At 44.1% G+C, this 12,438-nt stretch overlaps 1 protein-coding gene across 3 annotated transcripts in view; it reads left to right on the top strand.

The window, feature by feature from the left end:
- Positions 1-12,438, top strand: part of FKBP9 (FKBP prolyl isomerase 9) — a 144,229-nt gene that overhangs the window by 97,864 nt on the left and 33,927 nt on the right. For all 3 annotated transcript variants that reach the window (XM_063922549.1, XM_063922551.1, XM_063922548.1), the window contains exon 7: positions 2,575-2,761. In XM_063922549.1, coding sequence (XP_063778619.1) covers positions 2,575-2,761 — 187 coding nt within the window. The remainder of the gene's footprint in view (positions 1-2,574; positions 2,762-12,438) is intronic.

The following is a 12,438-nucleotide window of genomic DNA, read 5'->3' as shown; positions in this document are numbered from 1 at the left end:
ATCACACAACACTAGCAATATTTATTAAAACACAATCCCCAGCTGGGAATGGACAATGGTATTAAAACAAACAGGTAATAAAACAAATATACAGAAATGCGGTGAATGGAAGGGAACCCAGTGCTTTCATAAAGTGCTTTCCGTGCTCAAAGTCCTTCTTAAATTGAGGAAAAATCTCTCACCATATTGCATAGCCGCGGTGGGCTAGCTTTAAAGAGATAGCTGAGGTCCTAGGCTGAATTGCCCAGCACCACGGCAGCAGGCGTATCGGCTTACAGTCACCGGTTCCCGAATCACCACCACGTCTGTCCTTATCCAATTAACGCGTTTCGGTCTTGTATTGGCCTTTCTCAAAGTTGGTTGGTGGTGATTCGGGAACCGGTGACTGTAAGCTGATACGCCTGCTGCGGTGGTGCTGGGCAATTCAGCCTAGGACCCCAGCTATCTCTTTAAAGCTAGCCCACCGCGGCTATGCAATATGGTGAGAGATTTTTCCTCAATTTAAGAAGGACTTTGAGCACGGAAAGCACTTTATGAAAGCACTGGGTTCCCTTCCATTCACCGCATTTCTGTATATTTGTTTTATTACCTGTTTGTTTTAATACCATTGTCCATTCCCAGCTGGGGATTGTGTTTTAATAAATATTGCTAGTGTTGTGTGATAATCAGCACATGTTGACTCCATTATTTAGTAATAGGAGTAAGAAATAGCATCTACTATTACAGTGCGCCAGGGGTCCAATATCACTTTTTTCTTGCAATTACCATTGCACATCAACGTACCTACTCCTGGGGGTACACGTATCACATGTTGAAAAATGCTTTTTTTAGAAGGTGTCCACCATTTTACCCCCATTTGTACTAGCTGAAAACCATGTGGCAGATTTTATATTTGTGCAGCATGGTACGTTGTGTTCCACAGGGAAACATCGGGGTGTAGAGTGGATCTTGATCCAGAGGCACCAACAGGCTAAAGCTTTAGGCTGTCCCAGGATGCATTGGGGCCTCCTCTATAAACCCTGCCTCCAGGCACTGGAGCTCAGTTTCGAGTTGGTGCCTGCAGCAGCAGGTCACTTAACAGGGGGGCTGTACTGGGCAGACTTAAAGGGCCGCAGTGCTGATATGTCACTGTGACATTCAGTGCTGTGGCTCCATCACCTCCCAAGCGGCGTTGCATACTCCCGCGGCCTGTTCCTAGGTACTTGCAGCGGAGACGCTCCGATTTAGGCACACGGTCGCAGATGCTCTCCTGGTTCGCGTGGCAGCTACGGGGAGGAGGTAAGAGGATGCCCCAGGTGGGAACCGCCATTAAATCACATTCCTGTCACGGTTTAGGGAGACGGACTGCGACGCTGGCGTGGACACTGTCACCGAGCAGTGACCCCACTACACTGCCAGGGCATACGAGTACAGGTCGGGTGTACTAACGCCCATTTTAATAAGACTCCAGATTTTATATTTTTAGGAAGGGGGATTTCAAATGTGATTGAAATTTGTAATCTGCTTCAGTTCCTGTCATTTGTCATTGAAGTAGAAGTGAGCTTGCAGAAGATCACAGCCATTTTGTTATCCATTGGGCTGTGGACATGTGTGCGAGTGCGACTCCTTTTTAGATATCTGTGTTCTCTTCACATAGCAGATTTGTTCACTACTGTGACCTCTGTCTTCTTTAATATAATGATATGATTATAAGGTAAACATGGCCATAGGAAGGGACCATTACCAATTTTCTGCATGAGGGTACCTTTTATGGAAGATTTGTGCATAAGCGGACATACTATTTAAAGGATAACTTCACTTTCTTTTTTTTAGTGGCAATATGTGCAAAACAGTTCTCTAGTAGAGTTTATATAATGTTAACCTCTCCTGTAGCGCTTGCCAACTGCCAACTTAGGGAGGAGTCTGTGCTCGGCACTCAGCCCTCTGCACTGGATTTACAAAATATATGTGGACTAGTCTGTTATACCTCAGTGACTTCAGGCTTATGATGTTATGGAGGATGGTGGTCCTAGGAAAATGACTGGCAATATCAAACTGTAGAAGTTGGCAAGAGCGATAGGGCAGGTAAGTGCTATCAACCCTCTAAGACAGAGGTTCTCAAACGCGGTCCTCAACGGTCCAGGTTATAAGTATTTCCATGCTTGGCCATAGGTGACTTAATTAGTACATTGGTCAATTTGTTTTAACCATCTGTGCTGGGCCATGGATATACTAAAAACCTGGACCGTTGGGGTGCCTTGAGGGCCGTGTTTAAGAACCTTTGCTCTTATAGATTCAGAATAAACTAATACATAGAAAAATAGCACATGGACATATTAAAAAGAGAGAAAACAGTTAAAGACCGAATAAAAATTCTGCACATGTAACTGTTAAATAACACAACTGAATAATGGAGTTAGCATGTAACACTTCATGCTCCCTGTAATGCTGGTTTCTGACTCTGTCTGTTTCTATGGTATTTCGCCTGAGTACAGTGTACATAAATAAAATAAACATGCAATTTTACTGACATTTGGAAAAGCATCTATTTTAATGTAAAGATCATTTACAATATTGCTACTCTTGTTGTCAAAGGAAAGATTCCAGGATCTGCAGTGTTGGTGTTTGATATCCACATCATTGATTTCCACAACCCAGATGACTCTGTCAGCATCATATCACAGTTTAAGCCAAGCAACTGTACTATACTGAGCAAGAATGGGGACTATCTGAAGTATCACTATAATGCAACGCTCATGGACGGCACTGCACTAGATTCAACGTAAGGACTCTTTATAGACAAATATTATATGGACATGTCAGTAAACCATTTGTTACAGATGTTTATGAGGTATAGTATCAAAGTAACATTAACAAGTAACATATAATCTAATAGAAATTTGACTGTGGCTGCTATGAGAATATTTTGAAGTACTATATTAGGATTTTCTCAGTGTTCTGTAGGAGCACTCATGCGGAATGTTACGGTATTCCCTCTGCCTCAGGTGCAGTGTCCCTGTTTGTCCTGCTTTGTGAGCGCACTCAGCTGATAACACTACTTTTTATGCACGCCGTGCCTGTGGCCAGTGCGCATAGACTTGGGTGATCTATGGGTTTTCCTGCAGCAGAGCCCATCACTCTCTTGCTCTAGTCCCATGTTAGACTTGTTGCCTGAGACCTACTGCAGATGTGGTAAGTCACTAGCACAACAATTGCTAGTACGATGTAGTCACATTATCAACAATTTGTTACAGATTTTTGTTTCCCTGTTTTATTTTCACCAAGACCCTGATGCTGGAAGTTATAAGCATCCAGAAATCCTTGAAACGGCAATAAAACCATGGCCTTAGTGATTATATAGTGCTTAGGATGAATCACCAGATCCTACGGGGCCAAACTAGCATAGGTTGCTGGAGACTGCCCACACTGGCATATTGTAGCTATTGTCCTTCCGCATTTTCATCTAGGGCTTAATTCCGATATTTCCGTACATCTCTTATGTTTCCAGATCTGCGCATGTACAGGTGCCGCACTGTGCAGATTTGTTTCTCCTACATCAGTAGCAGTGCCGCCCCAATAGCCACAGCATGATTGACATGTTGCTGATGTTTGGGGGCAGTGACGGGGAGTGTTTCAGAAAATGGGGGCATATTGGCCCCAATTTCTGGGTGTGCTGAAGCCAGTGGGCTTCACTGGCCCGGCAGCATGGTTTGTCCGGACATCCTGAGTAACCTGAGGGCAACTTGGATAACTGATAATCACACAGTTGATCCAACGCTGCATCCTCAGACTCAGCAGCGGATCAGAGAAGCCGGCAGGAGGCATCTAATTACACAACCTGCCTCCTGCGGCCTTAACATATTGTCACACACCTATTACATACAATGATGTGGTGGCAGTGACAGTAGCATCCACCACTGAATCGGCCCCTTAGTCCTGATCAATATACTGATCTAATGTTGAGAGAAGTGAATAATAATTTCGGTCAAACACTCAGTGAGTTTTGCACAGTGTGACATTAAACGACCATTTAAGTCTCTCTACAGTGCCTTGCTAAAGTATTCACCCCACTTTGCATTTTTCATGTTTTGTTGCCTCACAACCTGGAATAAAAATGGATTGTTTGAAGGTTTGCATAATTTCATTCACAGAACATGGCTACAACTTTGAAGATGTTGTTTTTTTTTTTTAATTGTGAAGCAAACAACAAATAGGACAAAATAACAGAAAGCTTCAGCGTGCAAAACTATTCACCCCCCTAAAGTTAGTACTTTGTAGAGCCACCTTTTGCGGCAATTACAGATGCAAGTCCCTTTGGATAAGTCTCTATGAGCTTGCCACATCTTGCCACTGGGATTTTTGCCCATTCCTCAAGGCAAAACTGCTCCAGCTCCTTCATGTTGGATGATTTCCGGTTGTGAACAGCAATCTTCAAGTCTGACAACAGATTCTCAATTGGATTGAGATCTGGGCTTTGACTAGGCCATTCCAACACATTTAAAATATTTCCCCTTGGGGGCGTGGCTATGCGGGACATGTAGTAGTCGCTCAGTGCGGGCGCTCTCCACCATATACATCCGTACTCTCCAGCCTGAGGCACCCCTCAGAGCCTAAACTAACATATATGGTGGGGAAGGTACCGGGACCCCTGAGGGACCGTTTTCGCCACCTGAGGAGTGGTGCATAGCTGTTTTTTCCACCCTTTTTTCCTGCCTCCGGGAAATCCAAGATGGCGCGATGACTTACGGTATCGACCCTGATGCTCGTCCCTGTGTACAGTGGCACCCTTTCTTTGGTGCTGCGTCCCTGTTGCTGGAGCTCTGGAAGGCTATCTGTCACCATGTGGGGAAGATATGTTTTCCTGAAATGCCAAGTACACTTGATGTCTCTGCTTTTGCCCTTTTCCTCAGATGTTCTTAAAAAAGCGGCAGACTTCATGGCACTCTATCCTAATGTTCCTATTATATGTATTGCTGACGTCAACAATATTATAGACCCTGTTCTGGATAGAGTTAGAATGTCCTCTGTTGCACCTATGACACGCAGAGGTGACTTTGCATTGTTGCTGGAGAGTTCGGGCTTGCTGGATGTATGGAGAGCTTGGTACCCATACGCGCGTCAATATTCTTGTTTTTCTCCCACATACTCGTCCTTCTCCAGAATTGATTTAGCCTTCGCTACCAAATGTTTATTACCAAAAATCACAAATGTCCAATATACCACTAGGAGCATTTCTGATCAATCCCCAATAGTATTATGTTTGGATATGGGGGACACCGGGGGTCACATATTCTGGAGGTTCAATCCTTTTTGGCTGATGCAATTAGGCACTGGAGCGGAGCTGGAGGAGATGTGGGGGGACTTTTTGGAGATAAATGAGGGCTCAGCGTCCATTCTCATACTTTGGGATGCTTTTAAGGCTTATTTACGTGGTACCCTGATTAAATCGGTGGTGACCCTAAAATCTAACTATAAACACCGGGAACAGGAATTGGAGGCAGCGTGTAGAACACTAGAATTTCAGTATCTTACTGATAATCTCTGCACTACTAGGAAGAGGTGCTTGCATGCTCAGGCTGAGTGGCGCGACTACCTGACAGACAATGCCAAATATTGTTTGCTCTATACCCAACATTCATATTATGCAACGGGAGATAGACCTGGCGGCTTTATAGCTAGATTGGCGGGTACTGACAGGGCCTCTACTACTGTGACTGCTATTTTTACTCTTGACAATGTCACCCACACCAAAACCCCTGAAATTGTGGAGGATTTTGTAGCGTATTACCAGCAGTTATATAGCTCTAGATTAACATACAATGCATCAGACATACTTAATTACCTGCATGGGATCTCAATGTCTGCTTCCTCTCCCGATGTGGTTGCTTTTTTGGACTCCCCTTTAACACTTATTGAGTTGGAATCTGCAATTAAATCATTCCCTCGGGGGAAAACACCTGGACTTGATGGGATTCCCCTAGAACTCTATAGAAAACATTTTGATTTCTATGACCCTAAACTCCTTGAATTATTCACTGAATTATTGAAACTGGGGACCCTGTCTGACTCTATGGCGGAAGCCCTGATCATTGTCCTTCTAAAACCAGATAAGGACCCAGAAAAGGTTGAATCCTACCGCCCAATTTCCCTATTAACAACTGATATCAAGATTTTAGCCAAAATTTTGGCAACCAGGTTAACCTCTGTGATTTTACAGTTGATACAAGAAGACCAGTCAGGGTTCATGCCGGGCCGGTCCACACTACCTAACATACGTAGGCTCTACACTCATCTCCAGTCCCTTCGAGAGGACTCCTGCTCCTCAGTTATCATCTCTTTGGATGCTTCTAAGGCATTTGACTCGGTGGAGGGGGAGTTCTTGTGGGGGGCACTGGATCGGTTCGGCATCGGACCTAATTCTAAAAAATGGGTTAAGCTACTCTGCCCCCATGGCGCGGGTTTCTGTAAATGGCCATGTCTCAGTCTTTCCCCTACAGAGGAGGATGAGACAGGGATGCCCTCTGTCTCCGATCCTCTTTGCGCTTGCCATAGAGCCGCTGGCTTGTATTATTAGATCCTTTCCACAAGTGGGGGTTTCCAGCTGGGGGACAGGACAGATAAAATTGCTCTATATGCAGACGATGTTCGATTATTCCATCAATATGCCCTATATTCTGGATATCATCAATACTTTTGGGGGATTTTCTGGTTTGTCCATTAATTGGGACAATACCTGTATTCTTCCTTTTAAGGGTCGCAGTCCTGCTGCACCGCCTGGAGACCTGCCGCTTTGGTGGGTGGATTCTTTCAAATACCTGGGCATATGGGTCACCAATCAATCTTCACAGTTCATTGCTTTGAATATTCAACCACAACTGGACTACCTGCAATCACGTATTAGGGTGTGGAGGAAACTACCATTTACTGTCACAGGTAGAATTAGTCTTGTTAAAATGGTTGTATTGCCTAAATTGCTTTATATTTTACAACACTCCCCTATCTACCTCTCTCAGAAAATATTTCTTAAAATTGATGGTCTTTTGTCCTCCCTTGTCTGGTCTAATCGTAGTTAGAATTAAGCTGGACACCCTAACCCCATGACCAGGGTGGTCTTGCTCTCCCTAAATTTAGGTTATACTATATGGCAGCTCAACTGTCTCATTTTATACCATGGGTTACTGATTCTAATGGGGATACATTAATATCCCATCTGTTACTTAATACTCACGCAAGTCTCACGCCACTACAGTTATTATTAAGCGATAATACTACTGTTCTCGCAATGCCGATTGTTGAACAGGCTATTATGGTATGGAGACAAGGTCATCGCATGATGCAGGGAATGGGATGGGATCCTGACACACCTCTAACTCACGCTCGTGGCTTCCACGAATTTGCTTCTCTACAACTGGGGTCGGTGTGGGGTAGCTGGGAAATTCAGTCTATTGGCCACCTATATTTATCAGGTACTTTTAAAACCTTTGAACAATTACGCACAGACTTTAACCTGCCTATGACTCATTTCTACCAATATCTCCAGCTTCGACATGCCTGCGCGTCGCAGTTTGGTGCTGCGCCACCCCTCCTCCAGATGTCTCCTGTTCATTGACTCTTAACGGCCGCTGGACAAACCAAGGTCATTTCTACTCTTTACTCCGCTCTGCTCAGTGCCCATCACTCAATTAATCTCCCTAGTCTTAGATCTAAATGAGAAGCAGATTTAGGATCTATCTCCTCAGATACCTGGGAAGAAGCCCTAGGGGCCTCTCGTACAGCTACTACTTCTGCTCGCTTTCAACAAATACATTTGTTCATACAGCATCGGGTATATATTACTCCTACTCGATTGGCTAAAATAGGTGGGCGTAGTGATTCCAGATGTCCGAAGTATGCCGCATTAGATGGTACCTTTTGGCATTTGTTGTGGTGTTGCCCTGTGGTACAAGCCTTTTGGCAAGCAGTGATAAAGATAATAATCTCTACGGGTTGTAAACGCTGGTTTACGTACAGGACTAAAAGCAACACTTTAAAAAGACATTTCATACATTCTAAATGAAGCCACTGCGGCCGCTATACTTGATCCACAACCTACGTACTTATTGCACCATTAGCGTACAGAGTCCCGTACCGTGTACGGACTTTGCGTACAAACACTGCGCTGGCTGTACAAAGTACACGCAGCGCGTACACACCCAAAGATACACCGTGAACACTTAACAGCTATGCATGCGATAGTAAAACACTTTAAACCTTAGCAGGGAAAGGAAAACACGACACCAGATTGTATTTAAACTGCTGGATTCCGACACCACAACATATTATTACTGAAAGGGGGTTACAATAACAAAGCAATACAATACAAGAGAATAATGGCTACAGTCAATAGTACATACTTGTATGTATTTCGCCGCGCTACCCAGTCTGGTCCTCGGTCATCTAGATAGATAACTTTGAGAGTCTTGTGTGACCAGGCCTGCAGCTGGCTCCTTTTATACAATCTTCCAAAACTTAACACAATGGATACTGTAATCTCTTTGTCCATTGGACACAGGGATTGTCATTTACAGTACAGGAGAGGTCATAGGTTGGTTTAAATAGGTGGGCGATGTCTGTTCAAGATGCACTTGTGGGTGGTCTCCTCTGGGTTCCCGCCGCATACCTAATGTACAGTAAATACAGTTTATATCTATATTCTGCTCCTGCACATAACTATTCGCATGAACGTGCGATCTTCTGCAAACCAACACCGGAATATTACCCTTAAAATACCCTACAGCTGGATACCAAACACCACCTTATAACCTTGTTCTGTCCCCTCCTATCCTGTAAAGGTGAATCCCTTTGTTCTGATACCATTTAAACTGTTGTAACTTGCTGGTGTTGCGAGGAGACTATGTGTACATTGTGCAGTATTTGGATTAAATATGTAATGTGTTTTGATAGCTTTTCCATGCATCCACAAACTCTACCGTAAATACTCATACCACGCGCTAATGCGCAGGACCACGGAAGCGACCATACGCAAATTGCGAATATGCGCACGCACAGCAGAACAAGTACACGCACGGAGGCCATCTGTGTGTAGTTTGTACGTGATGTGTGTACTGCAATATTTTTCCACTTTGACAGTCCACCCTTTGGCAGTCACCAATAACTGCCACTACCTAATCAATAAACAGAAAAATATCTATACAGTATCTACAGAAGTTTGGGTGGTCGGGAGAGAGTTGTAGGTGGGAAATATATGACCTAGTGGGATAGTAAAAGCATGTATATATGAATCCATGTCTGAGGGGCATGTATCATCGTGCCGTATATGTTCTACATAAGCTTCGAGGTATTGCGAAGTATACATTAAATCCTTCTCAATGCCGTATTAAGGGTCTGTAAATGGGCCAACAAACACTACCGAGCTCTTTTCGGCTTCTTGTTCCAACAAATGGGGTGCACATTTAGTTGATGATACATGGAGGGGGAAACATATGTGAGTGCTAGTATATGTGGATATCACCTGTCGACTATGTGTGCCATTAGCTGGAGGTTGCAGAGATGAAGATAAGACACATATATAAAATACATTCACATAAACATTTTGGGTAGGGCTGATGTCTTTTTCAGATGGATGTATCTGGGCAGAGGGGGAGACAAAAAAAAACGGGTGAAAGAAACAGGCCATGAAATTCATTTGCAATTCTTATCATAACACTGTCTCTATGGATGGGTCATAAATTAAATCTGCTGCTATAACAGCGCCCTCGCTCTTTAGACTCATCAAATTTGTGCCGTGCTTGCGCCGCATTAGAATTTGAACACACCTAAATATCGAACCAATAATTATGACGACTCCCAGGATACAAAGGAGAAACTTCCCCACACTCATAATGACATTCTGAGCCTACTCTCCTAAACCTGAGAACCATTTGCGTGGGTTCAACCATGAGACCCAGCTGGTCAGTTCATTACTCACAGTCGCTAAGGTAAGGTTGTGCTTCCTCCTGAACTCCCACTTCAACTGCAAGATATCGTCCATCTTTTGATCGATAATCTCCGTTGGGTCGTCAGTGCTGTTTGTAATATAAGTACAGCACTTCACACCATATTGAGTTGCCAGGGTAACACAGTACCCACCTGTCACGGCTGTGACATAATTAAGGACCATCCTGTGCTGAATCAGTTCGTTCTTGTAAGCTTGTAACTCCCTTCCCATATACCTGAAGGTGTCGTCATACATCTCAGTGATATTATCTATCAAGTTCGCTAGCGCATGGATATACCTATAATTTATAGTTCCTCTGGCAGTACGGGTAATGTCTAATGTGAGAAGGAACTGAATCCCGGTGGATTCGTGGATCAAATTAGAGGCTGCGTGCTCTGCCCTATCTATGAGGTGTCTCTTGATGATGTGTTCATAGTGAGTATGAGTATAAGGAGCCTGAGCGCTGCGGTGAACGTCTTTCATTCTATCATGGGTTATGGTCATGACCTCTGGTAGTACTTTCCCAATATAACACAATCCCTCTGAGCTCGGGGCAAGCCACTTGTACGCCTTCCTCCCACATATGAAATAGGCTTCATCTGGGAGAACATAGGGGACAAAATATAACATCACCATATTACAAATTTTCCAAGTAAAGAAACCAGTCCCTAGTTCTCCCATCTGCTCAGTACAAGTATCGGGCTGGATGATATGAGCACAATACCCTGACGATACTTTTCCAACCCACATGGTCTTGCTTCCACGAGTATACCTATACCGGAAATACCTCCCACTGTTGGCTATTTGACGTACAAGTTCAGAGTCTATGGGTATCCTATCAGCTCTGTATGAAAAGTTCATTGTCTGGTTATTCCACGTCACTTCCCAATTTCCCGGTTTTCGGTAATTGGAAATATTAAAACACAATAAGGACCTGTCTACATGATACTGGTGGAGCTTCAAACTAGGGGGCCTGGAGATATTGAATTTCTTGTCCACCGGTCTCCCACCCCGCAATTCGAGTACCTCATCTATTGCTAAAGGGTATGGTACTAATCCTGACTTACTCTGACCTTGAGGTACTTGTGAGCACACCCAGCATTCTGTCTGGTTTAAGACCTTACCCACTAGTGAGTGGTAATCACTCAACGGATGGCGGTCCATGTCGATATTAAGGTTGGACTGACATCTCTGGATGCACCCATCCTCTACTATATTCTCACAATTCCTACAAATACAATATTCATCAGACAATAACCTCTCACAGTGCCTCCGAGCTCCCTGACTACCAGAGCGCTTACTGATGCCAGCCTTTACTAAAGTGATGTGCTGCTCCTGAGATCCTACAAATTCATACTCGTCATCAGAACCCATTCCAGATCCCTGCTTGACCTCTCTAGGACCCTCACCAAAACAAACTGTCCTGATCAAAACCAGAATTACTAACAGAACCCGAAATGCAGTCCCTTGTGATCGATCCATTTCGTTAGGGGAAAAGAGGAAAATAAGAAGAAGAAAAGAAAGGAAAATGCAGGGGGAGGTGAAAAAAGAAAATGGTGCGACAACCGTTCTAGATCTTGTTACTCTCTGTGCTCAGATGCCCTTCAACAGTCCTACCTCTTAACTTTCCCGGAACAAACACTCCAGTGATACGAGATTCTCTATACTCTGCTCTTTGTCACGAGTTCTCTCCGGGTCAGCGACCTTCTTGCAGTGGGACGAATGGACCCAAGTCTCTCTTTCTGCGACCTTCAGTGCTGTCGTGCTGGTTAACAAGACTTGGTATGGTCCTTCCCACCTGTCTATGAGGCAACCTGAGCGTAAGAAATTTCGAATCATCACATAATCCCCAGGCTCAATGTCATGACAATTACTGTTCGGTAGGTCAGGGATCACCAGCTTTAAATTTCTTTGTTGATTTCTCAGCTGCTGGCTCATCCCAACCAAATACTTCACAGTCACTTCATTATTACATTTCAAATCATCCTGGGGGTCTATCATTACATGAGGTTGTCGACCAAATAGAATTTCAAAGGGTGATAAGTTAAGGGGAGACCTGGGAGTGGTTCTGATGCTGTACAACACTAGTGGCAAAGCTTCTGGCCACGACAATCCAGTCTCAGCCATTAATTTGCTCAGCTTGTTCTTAATAGTGCTGTTCACTCTCTCTACTTTTGCACTTGCCTGTGAACGGTACGGAGTATGCAGCTTGCTATTAATTCCCATCAGTTTGCACATGACCTGAAAGACTTCACCTGTAAAATGGGTACCCCTGTCACTTTCAATTATTCTAGGGATACCATATCTACACACAAATTCCTGCACAATTTTCTTTGTAGTGAACGTAGCAGTATTTGTGGCAGCAGGGAACGCTTCTACCCAGTTGGAAAATACATCAATATAAACTAACACATATTTCTCTGACGTCCTAGTGGATGCTGGGAACTCCGAAAGGACCATGGGGAATAGCGGCTCCGCAGGAG

The sequence above is a fragment of the Pseudophryne corroboree genome, chromosome 5 (assembly GCF_028390025.1).
Source record: "Pseudophryne corroboree isolate aPseCor3 chromosome 5, aPseCor3.hap2, whole genome shotgun sequence".
Taxonomy (NCBI): domain Eukaryota; kingdom Metazoa; phylum Chordata; class Amphibia; order Anura; family Myobatrachidae; genus Pseudophryne; species Pseudophryne corroboree.
This window is presented reverse-complemented; position numbering and strand designations above follow the sequence as displayed.